The sequence below is a fragment of the Gymnoscopelus microlampas genome, assembly GCF_963454915.1.
Source record: "Gymnoscopelus microlampas genome assembly, chromosome: 5".
Taxonomy (NCBI): Eukaryota; Metazoa; Chordata; class Actinopteri; order Myctophiformes; family Myctophidae; genus Gymnoscopelus; species Gymnoscopelus microlampas.
The window spans coordinates 42,391,783-42,411,500 of NC_139942.1; the positions used below are offsets into that span (position 1 = coordinate 42,391,783).

The 19,718-nt window shown below is 40.9% G+C and overlaps 1 protein-coding gene across 1 annotated transcript in view; it reads left to right on the forward strand.

Moving 5' to 3' along the window:
* The window catches only part of atp6v1h (ATPase H+ transporting V1 subunit H), a 28,450-nt gene continuing 8,732 nt past the window's right edge, over window positions 1-19,718 (forward strand). Inside the window, exons 1-11 of the mRNA XM_084057316.1 lie at window positions 1-47; window positions 1,507-1,662; window positions 2,582-2,681; window positions 3,610-3,699; window positions 6,115-6,228; window positions 6,749-6,853; window positions 9,494-9,553; window positions 10,978-11,075; window positions 14,457-14,649; window positions 17,051-17,229; window positions 18,722-18,847. Of these exons, the coding sequence (XP_083913442.1) occupies window positions 1,559-1,662; window positions 2,582-2,681; window positions 3,610-3,699; window positions 6,115-6,228; window positions 6,749-6,853; window positions 9,494-9,553; window positions 10,978-11,075; window positions 14,457-14,649; window positions 17,051-17,229; window positions 18,722-18,847 (1,169 nt within the window). The 5' untranslated portion in view covers window positions 1-47; window positions 1,507-1,558. The remainder of the gene's footprint in view (window positions 48-1,506; window positions 1,663-2,581; window positions 2,682-3,609; window positions 3,700-6,114; window positions 6,229-6,748; window positions 6,854-9,493; window positions 9,554-10,977; window positions 11,076-14,456; window positions 14,650-17,050; window positions 17,230-18,721; window positions 18,848-19,718) is intronic.

The following is a 19,718-nucleotide window of genomic DNA, read 5'->3' on the forward strand; positions in this document are numbered from 1 at the left end:
CATGATAGAGCGTGTTGTCATCTGTGAGCTGCAGAGGGAAGAGGAGGGTGAGATATTCTAACACACTGTATTCTTTCGTTATTCTATGTCTTGTCGGTCAAATCCGAGTCTTAGAAAAATAAATAATGTTAGAGAAACAAACAGTAGTGTTAAATTACATATAAATTACTATTCTGTCTTCATTATGACAGCGAAGCAGCGCTAGCTTAGGTTAGCATCCATCCTCCTCTTATGTTCTAGAGCCTAGCTATAACAGCTAACAGCTGTGGCTAGATAACATGAATCATTTGACCTTCACTTTGGGGAATGCGAATGTATACAATTAACATGTAGACAGCATTTTAAGCTTGTACTTTCAACTGTTTTGCCCGCTACACGATCTGCCGTGTGTCGTGACATTGCTTCTCTCTCAGTTAGCATGACCTGCTGTTAGCAGAGCCAGCTGTAACAGTACATTGCTACAGGGCTAACTATATTGTAGCTTCAGTGGGAACTGGGAAGATGGGCAGATGATGATCACCACCAATATTAGATCATACATATAGGTATAGCTTTGGATCAAGACAATCATAGATTTATTTTATCTGACTTTTACTGTCGTGTCTATGCTATGCAAATGTCAGAATCTATGATACTCTTGATCCAAGGCTACTGCAGGGCTAGCCTTGATGCCTTGATACAAGACTGTCATATATTATATGACAGATGACCGTCTTGTGATCCAAGGCTACTGCAGGGCTAACTTATATTGTAGCTTCAGTGTGAAGATGGTCAGATGATGATCACCACCAATATTAGATCATACAGACGTATAGGTGTCAATTCCAAGTCATTACGAGTTATTGTTGTCCTAACATCAACATTGATTCAAATCGTTGGGATTTTATATCAAGCAATAAACCCAGCCTTGGATCAACACTATCATAGATCTTTTTTTTGACATTTGCAGATACGAAAGCCAGACTCGATAAAATACATATAAAATACATATATGATAGTCTTGATCCAAGGCTACAATAAACCTTCCAATCCCAGTGTCCTACTGAGTGAGTAATGTATGAGTGAGTATTCAAGACATGTCATATTGTTTCCTGAAATTGATTTGGACTGTCTTTAATGGCTGTTATCAGAGACCAAGCTTAAGCCACAGTGTATGTATGTACCTCTCTAGCCTCATCATCTGTGACGTCACATTGCTGCTAGTCCAGTCAGGACATCTGGGGCTGCAGGAGTTCTGAGAAAAAGTTCTGAGACCGCCCACCGTCTGAATTACGTCAATTTACTTGTTAAATCAGCTCCCTTTCCGAAAACTTTGTTAGGAGCATGTATTGTGCTTAGCCCCTTTCGGAACCCTGTATACCTTTTTTTTGTATTTGGGATGATGGTATCCAAGATAACTGGATACCGTCATCCCAAATACAAAAAAGGTATACAGGGTTCCGAAAGGGCCTAGTATTGCGCTTAACACTACTTGGCACTCCATCTAATACTTTTTTTCCCATCCAGGTGGTGTGACATTCGATCAGGACACACATTGTTTTAGTCGACACATTCAAACATGGACATCCGCGGGGCTGTGGATGCTGCAGTCCCCACGAACATCATTGCTGCTAAGGCAGCTGAGGTTCGAGCCAACCAGGTCAACTGGCAGTCCTACCTCCAGTAAGTAGGAGTTCACTCCAGTGCTCTGTGCTTGTTATAATATGCTGATATTCTGCAACGTATGCTTCTATTGAGATCGAGAGGTCTCACTACTGTGACAGGAAAATAGGTTGATGGATTTATTTAGCCATGACAAAAAAAATCTCTGACTAGCACCACTGTTGTACAGTTTTGCGTTCTAGTCACCAGAGCGAGGACTAGACTGTAGCCTCTAGATCTGGATACAGTAGTCCTTGCCATGTGAGTCAGTGTCTTGTGTGATGCTTCCTCTTTATGGCTGTATGTGTATAATAATACAAAATGGTTCATATAGTCTTCTTTTTCTTTTCCTTTTTCCTTGTTGTGATATACACACCCTTGATTATTATGTGGATGTACTTTAACTGTGGTAGCCAGGGGCTGTTCACTGTGGCTCTCTTGAAGCTCAGTTGTGGTATTTTCAGAGTGAGTGTCACTATTGTGCAGGCTGACTATAATTAGGGACAGGAAAGGGGTCACCAAACTACCATTATACCGGTAGTAATATGTTCAGGGTCCAAACTTCTCATTAATGTAGGGACACCACCTCCAACGACGCAGATGTGTTTGTCATTATTTTATTAACATAATGTACCATACAGATTGTTTAATATTATTATTCATTAACCCTTTTAAGACCGGGAAAGCCTATACGTTGTTATACCTTTTAAAACTGGGAAAGCATCTGTGTCATTTTAGATGCTATGTATATAGCAATATAGCTATGTATATAGCAACAGGAATTTTCTTAACATTTTGAATAAGAAATTGAAGATTTTCTGAAAACTTAGGTTAAGATTTAGAAGGCGTTCTTAAAATAGGCCTCAGGTATAATTTTCTAAATGGGTTAAAGTCCTGGATTGTAGCTTTAATTTAAGTTTTCTTTCTTTTTTTGTTGCAGGGGTCAGATGATTTCTGCAGAGGACTGTGAGTTCATTAAGAAGTTTGAGGTGGCTCACTCTGAGGAGAAACAGGTCATTCTGACCAATGAAGGACATCAGGTATCAAGCTATCAGTACTTTAATACTTTCTGAACTGTGAATCCAACTGTATTTCTGTTTGTACAGTGGCATACATACAATACTGGTGTTGTCACTATACTGGACATTTAAGTTCAATATTATACCTCAACGGCATTAAAAAATCTGACTTTTAATAAAAAAAATGAATGACTATCATGAACTGAAAACAATATTTTGTAGTTGTCCTGAGATATGATGATGCTGATGATTATATACTTTATTAGATATATACATTGTCACCAGTATCGAAACATCCAGATAGATACAAACAGACAGACAAAACACAGGTGGCTCCCCTGTGTTCAAATAAAACAGTAACAGTATGTCATCACCATCATAAAATAACGTTGGTACTGCAGTAGTGCAACAACTTTGTTAGCATCCATGAGTATTGAAAACCTTTGAAATATTCTGATTCGGTACTGAAGATGATACATTCATGACAACTATATAGTACAGCTCCATTAAAATGGTATAAAATCAATTGCACTGTGACAAATGTGTTTACCTCTCTCAAAGAAACATTGTCTTGCATTCTTGGCTGACGGCACAGAGCTAACACATGGGAATGTTTTCAAAAGATACACAGCCTTCAGATGCCTGAAGAGGGTCTATTGACCAAAACGTTGCTTAAATAAGGTTGTCCCTATTGTGCAAGTGTAGACGGTGTGCGGGTCATTTTATTTTATTCTATACAAAAGATACACAGCTAAATCTTCTGTCAAAATCTTATCTCTCTGAGAGTGTAAAGATAATAGCTCTTGAGAGTGAAGAATGGACCCACTGTGGCAAGCAGAAGCATTGTTGATTTAGAGACGTATGGATGCAGACAGACTTTCAATTTAATATTGTTTGTGCTCGGTGATGCGAAGACCTTTCTGAACCTTTTCATATTGTTTGTGCTCAGTGTGCGAAGACCTTTCTGAACCTGATGGCTCACATCTCCAAGGAGCAAACAGTCCAGTATATCCTGACTCTGATCGATGACACTCTGCAGGTAAAACACACACACACACACACACACACACACACACACACACACACACACACACACACACACACACACACACACACACACACACACACACACACACACACACACCGTGTGTAAAGTAACTAAGCACATTTTCTCAAGTACTGTACTTAACACATCAAGTGCCAGAGGTCTTTTAAAACGGGGTACATCCAGTGCCAGCGTTCTTACCGTTTACGCTGATCTGTTTAGAGCTGTAGAAGCCTCCACGACGATCCGGATGTAAACAAAGGGTGTCTACGCGATGGTCGAGGGTCCCGACTAACGACTGGAGCAATAATATTTCTAACGCGATCCGCCATTGTAGTGTGATCCCCTGCGGAAAATGGCTCGCTTTCACCACAGTAAAAAGATATGGAGATAAGGACCTTTTTCACAGGATTTTACTGTGCAGGGACATGTACTCGCATATAGATTGTTTTCATGAGAAGATGTTGCAGAAGTATTTTAGCACTCCACTGGATCACTTCTAGCCTCGAGAACCATCATTATTAAGCTTGTCATGTGCATTTTAATAGCTGACATGATGCTCTACAGCAGTGGTTCTCAAATGTGTAACTTTCAAGGACCCCCATAACACTGACAGGACCCTTGGGGTCCATTTGGTTCCATTTGTATACTCTCAGAGTTACAGACCTGTAAGGGTCCATTTGGAACACCCCCCCAAGGAACCCTGAGGGTCCCTGGACCCCACTTTGAGAACCACTGCTCTATACATGCACACGGCGTAGTGTCATCAGTGGGTCGTACCTACGGAGGCAGAGTCGGCTCGGGGGAAAACACAGATTTCCCCCAGCTGGTATAGACGGAGGGATGCAGGGTTTTCAAACTCACATGCTGTAAAAGTATACCAATTTAAAAGCAGGCGTCATGGCTTGCCAGATCACAGGCACTGAACCTTGTTGCCACTCGACAAGGAATGCTACATTAGCAAATTAAACAAGAGTCCGATTGGATCCAACACAACACAATGGCCCGAGGATATCGGATTTAATCGCCTTGTAAGAGACACTATTACATTTTCTATCGATATGATCAATTAAACTTATCATAATATCAAAAAGCAAAAGCCATTCATCAATGATGTTTATAGAACACGTTTTAGTGAATTCCAAGTACAGGAGACATCGACGCCATTACAGTTTGGAAACGCAGCATGCAGCGATTTACACACAAAACAAGCCAAACCTGGCTATCCTCATTTAAAAACCTACAGAAAACACAATTGTTAATCTGGCAATGAACACGGAGGTTAAGCAGTGTGTAAATCCTGCATGATATTAAATGACGCACGTCTCCAAATGATAATGGCGTCGGTACGTGCCGTTCACAAAACAGTCTCTAAACTGTACTTCAAATTCACTATAAACATTATTGATGACTTAATGGCTGTTGGGTTTTGATATTATGGTAAGTTTAATTGATCATATCTTGTAATAGTGTCTCTACCAGGCGATTAAACACTGTGCATATGTAAACATGTTTTGTAACAAGGAGCGAGAGGAGAGATAACCAGAAGACTCGCCCCAAAACACGCCCGCCCCCATTTTTCTCACCGACCAGCGGTTCTTGTATTCTTGTATTTGTTTTACAGAGGATAAGGTTTGAAATAAGTTCAGGGTTAGGCATAGTTTTACTGAGTTTACGTTTAGGAATACCAGGTGAATACCGGCGGGTTTACCCCGGGGCGACTGTGTTTTGGGGTGAGTGTTTTGGTATTCAGACGGAGCTGGAAAGAGGGAAACAGATCTCCGGTCTCAATGGTGCTTGTGCTGAAACTTGACTAATGCAATAAGATATAAGGATAATCTGATAAACCACATGAACCCCAGTTTACGTATTCTGGGGGGAACATAAACCAAACATTGCCAATCTAGCTCACAGTTACAACGTGTTGCGTTCCGCCGCGCTGTGAGCTCATAGATTGTCAATGTTTGGTCTTTTTAGTCACATATATCTTAATAATAAGTCAACTTTTCAGAGGGCGAGTGGACGATTGTGTTCCAGCTGTCCTTCTGATGGATTTTTCTTGGCTGACAATGTTTCTATCGTCCATAAAATAGCTCTGAAGGTGATCCAAACGATCGTGTATGATGTAACTCTATGAGGCAGATCGTTCTGTCTTCCCCCCGAGCCAAAATCGAATGGGGCGTTCCTGGGCGTTCCCGTCTATCTCCGTGTGTATCTATAGTGTTTGCAAAGCACTCTAGTTCCTCTAGTTGTATTAACGTATTTTATTGACGCATCAGATGAGCCAGGTTGATTTATTTGAATGCTGCTATTGATTGAATTATACAAGTTATCCAGCAAATGAAATCGCTCGTTTAAGTCTTTTTCAGTCATTGTACGTCATTGCTTGTTAATTCACTTGTCTGTCAGGAGAACCATCAGAGGGTGAACATCTTCTTTGACTATGCCAAGAAGACTAAGAACACTGCGTGGTCCTACTTTCTTCCCATGCTGAATCGTCAGGACCTATTCACTGTCCACATGGTAAGTTAGTATTGTGGTTCTCAACCTTTTCAGGCAATGACCTCCCCAAAAATAATCATATTTGAACTGGGGACCCCCCCACCCTGACCAGCACTTGGAATTGTAGGCATTACATTTAGTTTGACCCGGTTCCACAGATAAATATTGTGAAAATAGCCGATCTACAAGCTCTGCTATTTTCTCCTATTATTAGTAATTTGGCCAATGTTTGACCAGTTTTATAGTACAGTTTGTTGATTACATTGGATGCAGTAATAGTCTTTTTCTATATCATGGTTGAGAACCACTGAGTTAGAAAGAGGAAAAAAGTGTCGCACAGACGCACAATCTGGCTCCATATCGTTTCGGCCTGCTGGCCTTCCTCAGAATTAACAAATGGCAGTGTAACAAACACTGGTCTCTTATATAGGCCACACCAACAATGATGGAATCAGTGTTGGTGTGGCTTATATTAGAGACAAATAAACAAAATAAGATTATTTAAACATGCTCTATATGAATTTCCTCCTTCCTCTACCAGGCCGCAAGGATCATCGCCAAACTGGCCGCCTGGGGACGTGAGCTGATGGAGGGAAGTGACCTCAACTACTACTTCAACTGGATAAAGACTCAACTCAGCTCACAGGTAGCCTACTGTACTTACAGTGCACAATGTATTCTTGAAGTAACCTACAAGTACTGTGTACACATGATGCAGCATTCTGACTGTAGCAGGGTATCCTACAAGTACTGTACACAGTACACACATGATGCAGCATTCTGACTGTAGCAGGTTATCTTACAAGTACTGTACTCACATGATGCAGCAATCTGTAGCAGGTACTATACATGATGCAACTGGGAGAGGGAACAGCTTACATATTTCAAGGGCCAAATGCTTTCATTAAAAGAAAAAAAAAAGAGCTTGCACACCCACTACAAAACCTTTGTGTAGGCAAACTGGTCAATAGGAGGTCAAAAGGAAATGTTTGCACACTGGAACGTGACTTGCTCCCAGTCAATTAATGAAATTGCCTTCATTCCACTGAAATTGTGTTATGGATCCATAAATGAAACTCATGTCAACATTAGAACCATTCGAACAGGTCCTATATGATTGAGTTACGTTTGTAATGTTGGGATTGCAGTGTCTACAGGCTAGTATATTAATCCATAGCCAGAGAGAAGTTATTGGTATGTCTTAATAGGTCCTTCTGGGCAGTAATGTCCCTATTGGCAATGTATTTTTCCGCTTCTGACCATAGGGCTGTCCTCTATCTGTAAATTAACCATTTGATCTGTAATGGTGACATAGCGGTCCTTTGTTGTTATTGTTGTGGCTTGTTGATGAAGAATCCTTTTTAGATGATGCATTACAGCTCATTTACTCTTTCTTTGTTGTAATAAGGATACCTTTGAAGCACTGTAGTGTAATTTTGATATGAAAACACAAAATGTTAACCTGTCACATTATCTTGCATAATGTATATTATTGTAAACTGGATGTTTTTCTTTCAGATTTTTATTTTTCATTTTGATTTCATAGCGCCATTAATGAGTCATTTATTGTGTAATTAAACAGTCATTATTTTTTGGTACAGCAGCACTAATGAAGTTCTCCCAATTCCAAACCACTCTCCTTGAAATGCTACATAATTGATGCTAAGGTTGGGAAGAATATGGCATAAAAATGTGTAATTTTGTTGACAAGCTGCTCAAGCTTCACATTGCAACGGACAAGAACATAATGATCAAAAGGAGCTTTTCAAATTACAGCCTTGAACACATTTCTAACGTGATGACATTTGTATGCATGTTGCTTTTGTCCTGTGGCCTTTTGTTATGGAATTGCTTGCTACTGTACATGTAGTAATTAAATAAGACAAGACGCTAATAATGACATCTACTGGGGGGGAAATAGATGGTTTCTACGTCCCATTAGTTAGTATCTCAGTTGCAACATGCTGGCAGGATATGAGTAGTTGTATAAAATGGTTGTTGTAACAAACTGATTCAATCAGCTGAACAGGTACAATGGTTTAAAATCCCCCCGTCCCGCCCCCAGTCTTGCAGGACATGTAGGTCTAAATCTATTTATATGAAATCGAATTTTGAGAAGACAGAACCTAGGGCTATAGCTATAGTACAGTCCTGTTGATAGGGCTGTCACCATTACAAATTTAAGTTGATGATTAATTGTCACACTAATATTTGTGATTCCTGCTTGCCTTTTAGACTTCGTAATCAAAAATTGCACAGGGAAGATATGTCAAATAACTGAAACATACAAAGAAATGACTGACATTCATTTTATACGAAAGAATAGCGGAAATAGCTGATCACAAGCTTACAACGTGTCCACAAGCTTACAGCTTATAAGCGTCTAGATCAGCTATTTCTGCTTTTTTGATGTGCTTACTTTTCAACATGGAGACGATTATGACAAAAATAATTATGACAAAATAATTGCGATTACTCAGATAATTGCGACTAGACGATTATGTAATAATTGTGACAGGCCTGGTCTGTTGAGCTCATTTGATTTTTCTATTCAGAGCACTGAACTAAGCCTCCTCCTACTGTACTTCAATTGTCCTTGAATAGAAATGGGCTCATCTGTTCTCACAGTGAAAGCCTTATTGACGTGAGCATCATGATTTGAACCGTTTTTTAAGGTGAATGGACTCATCGGATCCCAAGATGGTTCTGATGAAAGGAGCAGTGCTGTGGCACTTCATGCTGCGCTGAGTAGATGCAATGTGCAGTGAGTTGATAAAAGAACAGAATATGGATCAGTCATGGTCGCAGCTAGGCTCAATGTAGCGCTATTAGAAATCTCTCTAAAAGCTATCTGGAGGTTATCTCCCATTCAGTCTGTCGTTCAAAGTGCAGGCGGGTTTTTGTGTTATTGATTCAATGAACATTTCATATCCTTATGAGGTATCTCACACACACACACACACACACACACACACACACACACACACACACACACACACACACACACACACACACACACACACACGTGTTTTAGTTTTCTTCATTATTCACAAGGTGCCAAAGAAAATTTCCAAAGGACATTCTGTCATTATTTCTCTCCCCGACAGCCTCGAAAGAATCTGTTATGTGTTCTCATTGAATTGTGCGGTCATGGTCAAGTTCGCAGTGTGTGTGTGTGTGTGTGCCGGGCACGATCAGCCTACCGTCACACCGGAAGCCGTGTGGACTACAGTACCTAAGCAACCATGTGGCACCTCTTTCTTTTTGTTTGTTTCTCTCACATTAGAACCTACATGGTACAGGTCCAGAAACAGGCACAGGACAAGGGACTATTTCCCCCAGTGAAGTGAGTATGAGCGGCTCAAGCTGCCCCACCCCCCGGCGCTTCCACAGCAAAATGGCAGGGGGTTTGTGCAACCTGGCTTCTGTCAACTTTCACTGGACATTCACATCTTTGTCTTTCCTTAAACGCCCCCCACCCCCCGATGTCTCTCTTTTTCTCTCCCATCTTGTTGTTGCACTCCAGTTCTCTCACTAAATATTCCAGCTTCTTTGTCGGGGACACGAGTGTCTTCTATCTATTGTACATGTTTGGGACATGCAGTGGTGAAATCTCATTTAGCCTAACTGCGGCATGGTACTGGCTGCCACTGATTATTAGGCTCAGCTGTATTGAGTGGGAATTGCATGACCATATAAGCTGTCTTAATGCCAGAAGTGCATGAAGAAAAAACATTTAAACCCTTATATGAAGGGAATATGGGGGGAGGCTCTGTGCATAACTAGTCCTGGGTTTCTGGAAGGTGGCATACAGTACCTGTTTCCGGTACCGGTTAATTCTCCTATAGCTTCGTTTGATTGAATGCAGATTTGAATGGGAAACCCATGTGAAGGTGTCATAATGTGTTTCCGGTTCAAACCTGAAACCATGAAACAAAGCTGTGGGAAAATGAACTGGAACAGGAAATGGATGTGCCACCTTCTGGAAACCTGTGACAACAGACTTCTGTTATGCACAGAGTCTATTGAAATAACATTCACAGCCTAGCAACAGCATCCCGCCATGTTATGAAGGACATATTAACATGTGTTATTCCTGGGAGACACGCTTAGAAATCTGCTGATGCGAGGGGCTGGCTGATAACCCAACACGTGCCCCACTACCACTCTTCTGTCCTTCATGTCTCCTTCAATTCCTGTTTATACTGCTGGATCTGTCTGCTTTGGGTTTTTTTTTCTTTAATGCAACAGCTGCTACAGTAGTTCTTTGACATATTAATTTCATCTCTTCTTCCTCCTCCCGCTCCTCTGCCCTTAAGATGCCTCCACTCTAATCTCTAAACCTTTATTCACATCGTTCTGCTTAGGTGTGATGGAGCACTCTTCACCTGCTCACCGCTCGCCCTTCCCACCTCCTTCCTGTTTCTCTGTATCTTTGTACTGTCAAAGTGAGTGTGTGATCTAGCATGGGTTGCTCTGTAAAGCTGTTAGGCTTGCATGTGCAGTTGCCTGTTAGGTTTGGTAGGTTGACGTTGATGCAAGTTTGTCATGGTTTGAGTATCTTTTCTCTCACCTGTGTTGTTGTCTATGCCTGTCAACTATACTTCCTTCATCCCTCTGCGACTGAGCTGCTCTGATGACACCTAACCTTCTAATCTAGTCTCTCTCGCTTGAATCCCTGATTACACACTGATATCGATGGTTCTCCCATTTTGTTTTAGTTTGTTCAATGTTTTGAGAACAAATGTTGTGCCCTGTTGTCCGTTCCAGAGCTCTCAGTATGTCCAGTGTGTGGCCGGCTGCCTCCAGCTGATGCTGAGGGTCAACGAGTATCGCTTTGCCTGGGTGGAGGCTGATGGCGTGAACTGGTGAGTAGTAGTTCAGCTGCTCCTTATACATTGCTGGGGAAAGGGTGGGTATGTATGTATGTTGTGAATTGAAGTTTGTCAAAAGGTTTTGCAATTGGACAAAGATATCATGGATAATAAGCTATAATTGAGTCCCAGTGGCTTCACTTTATTATTATTGTTGTTGTTTAGGTTTTTGTGGGGGGGTCCTTTTGGTATGTCATTTCACAATTTTACGTCTGCCAAGGAGATAATGACCCCCTATCTGTTTGTATGTCTGTTGACAAGATATTTTTGAGCAGTTATGAATGGATATATACAAAACGTGGTGGAAAGGTTGGTCTTGACCCAAGGAAGAAGTTATTGCGTTTTCAGGCTGATTGGCCAAAAGGGGGGCGTGACGACCTGTCCCAAAAGTGCACATAACAATATCATAACAATACTTTGAAAAAAGGTTGATCACGAAAGACTGATTAACTGGACTCGCTGTTTCATTTTCAACCTCCAGATGCCACTGACTGTCGGTACCTCGATGTGCAGGCTACTGCATCATGTCATTATGTTGGCCAAAATAAGCACTGCAACCTAAGACAACCTTATAGACAAACATTGGTGGAGATCTGTGTTCTACTGAATACATTTTCTAGCATTCTACATGAATGCCAGCCAGGTAATGAAATCCTAGTTCAATGTCTCTGGGACAAAATGGAATTATAGGCCATGGCCCTGTTCTTCTCTTGCTGCCAAGGTGTTATCCAACAGCCACTCTGATACAGTTGCCGGGCATGCTTTGAAAATCTGGATAATGACGGAAAATTAATTGGTGGATTTTGCAGAGCCACTTTTGCTCCACATATTGTGATATTTCTTGCCCTAGGGCCTAGTTGATATCTCCTATTATGTTATGTTTTCTACTATGAACAGACATCATTGCATTTAAACGGATGAATGGAAAGTTGGAAACACACATTTTCTTGTATGAATCTAAAATCGTTGGTGTGTTTCAATCATATTGGCAAGCTAGTCAGTGTACAGTACATCGTCAACATCGAACAAGATCATTACAAATTTGAAGATATGAGACGTATCAAATTAAATCTTGCTTATGATATTCCTGCATGTAACTGCAAATGATGGTCAATAGAGCAAAATGGGACATTTTACTTGATGATTAATTGTCATACAAATAATTGCGATTAACGATTTTAATTGCGTTTTTGGCATTGAATATTGGACATATCCTAATTAAAATCCTATATTAAAATTGGCTTAAGGGAGAGCCAGCCAGTGGACGTCACGCTCATGTCACTATGACTCAGCCATAATGTAAGGAGTTCCCAATGCAGCTACGCCCAAATATGGAGTGTATTGTCTAACCTCTATGTGTCTTCATGGCATCAGGCGCAAACAAATCAGTCAGCTCCATATATGGGCACAAAAGGGGCCATGCCCATACAAGGGCATATACTGATGATGACATTAGCGAACTCCATATATGGGCATAAAAGGGACAAGGGCTGACAGTTACAGAGATCCGGTTGTCCAGAGCCACAGACATGACCATATATGGTCATATGCATATTACTTAAACTCGGCAGGCGCAGCTGCAAGGAGTCGAGGGAGTGTGGTGACTGCCGCTGAGTAGTTAGGATATACAGTTGTCCAAAACCGCCGATCCAACCAGTATGCCCATATATGGACATTCCAATATATTGGCATACACTGATGACATCTGGGATCTCCATATATGCGCATAAAAGGGACAAGAACTGACAGATACAGAGATCTCCATATATGGGTATAAAAGGGGCACGGGTAGACAGACCGATACAGAGATCTCCCTATATGGGCACAAAAGAGACACAGACAGATGGGTACAACGGGTACTCTGACAAAGCCCCTGACACTATGACCCAGACATATTGGTCAGATCGACGGTGCGACGTAGGTGTGAGGGCCGCCAGAATTACATTTCTGTTTGACAGTTTGAAAAAAATGCACAGGGCAGGTATGACAAGTAACTTAGATATAAAGTAGAATATAAAGAAATGTCTGACATACTGTATTTAACAATTTCATACTTTTCAAAATATGCGAGGCGTTGTGAGCTTGTAGATAGATCTGCTATGTTTGGATAATGTTTGAAAATGTATGAGAATTTTTCAACATGGAAATGATTATGGCGATCATCTCAAATGATGTAATAGTTGTGATGGGCCTACAATGGAGAAAATATTAGACTTTTCAAATGGAATCTTGTGTGTGACAATTCTGCATAAGACCTACCCATCTCTGCAAATGTACCCCTCAACCTTTTGTCTGTGGTCAGTATCCTAATGGCATCTTAATGGCCCCCCTCATTATTTCCCCTCACCTCTACACAGCCTTTATCTTTTTAGGGATCATTTGTCCTCTCAAGCCATTATCAGGAGATAATGTACCCATTATCAGACGCCGTGATAGAGAGAATGCTTGTCTAAGTGTTAATGCATGTGTTAATGCATTTCTGGCACTAGCACGCGGCTGTGAAAGCTATGTGATTATCTAGATATAGATATAGATCTAGATATATAGATATATATATATTTCACACATACACTTGCATACGTACATACTACAGGCATGGTTTGTGTTGTGAAGCACCTTGTTTTTGAAAAGTGCTATACCAATAAAGTTTATTATTATTATATTTATTTGAGTGTAACTGTGGACCACTATGGACATAAGTGTTTAAGTAATGCCTTTTTAAATGCTATCCTCTGGATTTCTTTATTGCCTCATGTTGTCATGGAATCCTAATACAAATCAATCGATCAATCGAACCATACATATACACAGCAGGAGTCAAAATTAAGTAACAATTAAACCATTTAGTAGCACAAGCAAAAATGTTGGAGCAACCATCCAAATTTAAGGAGCACTAATATGCAGTCAATGCCGCTGGTGGTTGTTGTTTAATAAAAACAACAATACCTGTATAACAGTATGGTTTACAAGTAACATAAAAAGGCGAAAGTACCCTTAAAAACATGTGGTATTTATTTATTTATCCAATATCCTGCAGTATAGGAGCACGGAGCAGAACGGCTTCGCCTACGCCTCATTTACAATGACAGGGACACGATTTCTCTCCGCAACCGGCTCGCCTCATTTCTCAAATTGAAAACACTTGAATAAATGTGCTTTCTGACGCAGTTGTTAAATTCATACCTTGCACACCTTGCGCCGGTATTATTTAGGGCACCCAAATAATACTCCCTGTAGATAATCAAATTTAACCTGGGTCTCCAAAAATTAACCAAAGACCAAATGAAGACCATGTGCCATGGTGCAAAGTTCTGCCGCTAAAATAGGGCCTGCCCTACGGTATATAATGTTCTGATTTATATTTATGTCTTTCAGCATTACGGCTGTCCTGAGCAACAAGTGCGGCTTCCAGCTTCAGTACCAGATGATCTTCTGCATTTGGCTCCTGGCTTTCAGCCCCCAACTCTGTGAACAGCTGCGACGCTACAATGTTGTGCCAGCCTTGTCCGACATCCTCCAGGAGTCTGTCAAGGAGAAGGTCACTCGCATCATTCTGGCCGCCTTCCGAGTACGTAGTGACGAGAGAGTGTGGAGCATGAACGCGTGTGTGTGTGTGTGTGTGTGTGTGTGTGTGTGTGTGTGTGCGTGTGAGAGAGAGAACAATATAAAACAAAAACGAGCACTCTCAGTCTGTATATAAAGCACGAAGCTATACAGTAATAGCCTGCACTCTGAAGTCCTTCTTGTACTTTTAATTCATATGCACGGACATGCTGTCATGCTGTCTGTCCGTGCATATGAATTAAAAGTACCAGAAGGACTTTGGAGTGCTGGTTATTACTGTGTGTTAACAAACCATAACATTGACAAAACATATTCTGATAGGAAACAGTTTTGTCCCCCTTGACCCTTGCACATCTGGCCATGTAGTGTTGTTCTCCATTGCATTGTTTAATAAAAAAGGAAAACATAGTATGCAATATGCATACAGCATACATATGTACATGATTCAACCAGGTCCAATGTGTGTTACTGCCATTGACTGCAGAGAAAACAGACAAACCTTGTATTCTCTCCATCTCCAAAATGTCATATTAGTTCTTTGTTCTTCTTTCAACTGTTTTGGAAATCATATACGTCAATGCAGTCCTCTTAAGTGTTTGGTACAGAAGATGAGGGGGTACAGATGTTCCCTGCCTCTAGTAACATAATTGGAAATCACAGTGGACATTTTCTAGCTAGCGTAACACTCTCTTCTACACATTTACATTCAGTTAGACCGTCATTTACCATAACAAGAGAAAACTGCAACAACTAAACAACAGATGAAACAAGCCATAAAATAGCCAGGCCACATGAGACCCATAATGCAATTTATGGTTCTGCCACCCTTTCAGGTCTCTCCCGTCACTTCTCAGGGCGTCTATTGAATATTTAATTTAGCCCTAAAAGCCGTGGTCTGGTCTTCCTCTGTTGTCTACATTAATGCCAGGTAATGAAATCCTTGTTCCATGTCTCGGGGACTGAATCAAATTATAGGCCATGGCCCCATACTTCTCTCGCTGCCAAAGTGTTATCTAATTGGAGGAACTCTGACAGGGTTCCCATGCATGCTTTTAAAGTCTGGATAAATGTGGAAAATGAATTGGATGATTTGCTGCTCACTTTATGATGTTGTAGACCCACTGTCATTCCACATATTGTGATATTTGTTGCTCAGTTGACATCTAGTATTATTATATGACGTTTTCTGCTATCAACAGACACCATTGCCTTCAAACAAGACTGCTGAAACCCGGCCAAGAAAGGATTTATGCCTAGAAGAAACGGCGGAGTTTTGAAATGGAACAAATCATTTAGGCCTTAAGCCTAAGGGGATCTGATAAGGGAAAGATTGCCTATTTGTTAATCCCATCTTCAAACAGCATTAAGCTTTGATTCTCTTAAATTCTCAAATTCTTTGTGGCTTTATTGTTATTTTTTGCTTTATTGCTAAGACAGTAAAGTAGAGAGAACGGATACCAAGGGCAGAGAGAGGAGAGACATACAAGGCAAAAAAAGAACGATTCTAACTACAAGTCCTCATGGTTCACCAGCATAGCAAAGCTGTCAATGTAACCTCAATGCAGGCTGGATTGGGGCCATTGCTATGTCCCCAGGGTCCTATTAGAGTTGGGATTGAGGTTAGATTTAGGGTGGACACTGGTAACATAAATGTAAATATGCTCCTGTAGGTGCACATTCTGACTGTCTAGATTTCCAGCGACTCATGTTGACGGACAGCAATTAATTGGGGACATAATTTGATGGATACGGTTGGCCTCAGTGCCTGGCTGAAGGATGAGTTCTTGCTTTGAACCTCCTCCAAAACCAATTCATTATAGCCTTCACGCTAGCACGGCTGTTTCACCCAAACCAATAACATTAATATATTCCCATTTAAATTGGTTAGTTTAGGGAGAAGTCTTCTACTGCAATTTGGACACACTGCTATGAAATCAGACAGATGGTTGACTCGATCCTCAGGAAACATATATATTATATACCTTATTTGTTCTTCAAATGTTGCAGTGTTTTGAGGCTGTACCCTGAAGAATGAATTCTATCTGCAAATTCAGCACAGGCTCATTGCCTAGTGCGCACTTTTCCGATCCAATGATACAACTTGGAAAGCCAATTAAACTGTGTGTGTGTGTGTTTAAGTATGTATGTATATACTGTATATGCAGCATATACATTGAATGTATTACAGTATGTAACATTGATTGTCATGTTCCATAGAACTTGATTAAATTAAGCAAGGCAGTGAGTGAGTTAATGGGTTAAAAAAAATAGAATAATAATTCTTCGTCATCTGCTGTTATCTGTTTCATGCCCCGTCTGCCTTCTTCAGGTAAAGAGTTCATTGTACATATAGTTCATTAATTCACTCATTTCACACACACACTGTGTGTGTTGTGCTTCCCCAGAACGTCCTGGAGAAGTCTGCAGACAAGGAGACGTGCCAGGAGTATGCCCTGGCTATGATCCAGTGCAAAGTGCTGAAGCAGTTGGAGAACCTCAGCCAGCAGAAGTATGATGACGAGGACATCACTGAGGACATAAAATTCCTGCTGGAGCGTCTGGGAGAGAGTGTGCAGGACCTCAGGTACTGAACCTAACAGGCCACTTGTACAGAATTTGTGTGTGTGTGTGTGTGTGTGTGTGTGTGTGTGTGTGTGTGTGTGTGTGTGTGTGTGTGTGTGTGTGTGTGTGTGTGTGTGTGTGTGTGTGTGTGTGTGTGTGTGTGTGTGTGTGTGTGTGTGTGTCTGAGGGAAGGGGGATGTATTGCTGTAGTCACTACTGCAACTAATATGTAATTTAGATGTCCCCAGATGTATTGGTGCATCTTGGGACATCTAAAAGCAAAGTAATTGCTAGAATAGCGACGAGAACAGCCACTAGCATGACTTATTGCCCACTGCTTTAACCCATTGAGACCTGAAGCCGATTCTACATGTCTCCTAAATCCCAACAGTTTTCTGAAAAACGTATGTTTCTATATCAGTGGTGCTCAAACTTTTCCATATCAAGGACCCCCAAAATTATATGTATTTGGCCGCAGACCCCCATCAAAATATGTTGTTCCAGGGACCCCCAGAAGCAAAGATTTGAGTTAAAAATGTTCGCTTTAAAAATATATATATTCAAAGATTTGCACACATTTTCAAGATTTTTCAAAAATAGCAGATCTACAAGCTCATAGCGCGGCACTCGGTGCCGCGCTATGAGCTTGTATATCTGCTATTTTTGAATAGCCCAAAGTGTAAAATAAAGCTTTTTAGCTCAAAACTAAAAATGACACAGTTCCAGGTCTTAATGGGTTAAAAACCTGTCATGTCACTGTCCCAATATGAAAGGCCACTATAAAGATGTAGGATTGGTTCTGCAATGCTGTTTCTTTCAAGCTCTCTAATTGTTTCCTCACAGTTTTATACTCTGTACATATAGTGTTTTATATTTGTTGACGATATTGTATTTTGGTGTTATTTTTTATACTATGTTGATGAATTGAATACATAGGACCACAGTGGAAACAAGTCCCCTGGATTTTTTTTGTGTTACCCTTTTAGCTCAAATGTCTGACTGTACCTCATGCTGTTTACGTCTCTGTCTAAAGTATTGACTCAATCAATCAATAGCTGGTCGATTGTTCTCAGTCTCTGAGCAAAGCATAGATGCTGACTTGTGATTCTATGGCCACTGTTGTTGTTGCTACAGCAGTGACTGGTGTATGCATGTATGTGACGTATGCAATTCATAAGCATAGCTTGTGATAGTGGACAGTCATTCCCCAATATGGTACAACATTACTGCAGGTCAGAAGAACTAGACTGCCTGTCTCTGGGAACAGAGGCGTATTGCTCTGGTGTCTGATCTTATTGAATGCTGCTCTGATTACATCCCCAATTGAACGGGGTATTGCGTCTGCATGCCCTTGTTCTGTGGCCACAAGACTCCAAGCTGTACTACTGAAATCAATACTCTTATCAAAAGACTGGCACTGAGGAAGCAGTGCTGAGGACTGATGTATGTTTAATTCTCCTCTCAATCTTGTTTTCTTTGCTATCGTTCTCCTCTCCTCCATGCCGTTCTCTCAGCTCCTTTGATGAGTACAGCTCTGAGCTCAAGTCTGGACGTCTGGAATGGAGCCCCGTGCACAAGTCTGAGAAGTTCTGGCGGGAGAATGCCGTCCGTCTGAATGAGAAGAACTACGAGCTCCTCAAGTAAGACGGAGAATGTGGACTCTATACCGTAGTTGTTTTTTTACTGACACAATTCATTCTCACCGTGACAGAAAAACCCACAACAAATTATGTTTTCCGATGCACCAACTTGTTTGCCGCTGCTTACATTCAGAATTGTTTAACTTTCCTGTGCGTGTCTGTTCATCTAAGAGCCCTGGTCCTACTCATTGTTCTTTGGCATTTCAGTCACGCTCTCTGCTGACCTTATTGACATCCGGTTAAAAACCTAATCTGTTCTTCATCTTGGTCTCATCACTGGCCTCTCAACTAATCAGTGCAACTTTAATAGTACTCATTCTGGTTTTGTTTCTCTCTCTCTCTCTCTCTCTCTGTTTATATCTCTTGCAACTCCTCTTCACAGGGTTTGCAAATAATATTAGCTCATGAATATCCCACTGACAGACCATTAGTGTTCCTCAATATCTGTCATCCTTGGATTTATTTTACCCCGTGTCCCTGTTTTGGCATATCAATATAGGCGAAAACATTTAAAAACATTTTTGAAAATAGATCTGCAAGCTCGGAAAGCGTTGTAAGCTTGTAGATCGGCTGCTTGACACAAAGTATAAAATAGGGATTAATAAGTCATATTTTAAACATTGTTATTGTTTCCCTGTCCAGCAAAGCATATTAAAATGTGTGTGAGGTTTCCACAATAGTATTTTAGCTATAGAAGACCTTTTTCTTTTAATATATGTTTTTTTGGGCTTTTCTGCCTTGATTGATAGTGTATAGTGGAGATGGACAGGAAACAGGGAGAGAGAGATAGGGGGAGAGAGATGGGGAGAGACATGCAGCAAAGATCGTCGGAAACGGAACAGCAATGCGCTATCAGGCTACATTAGATGCT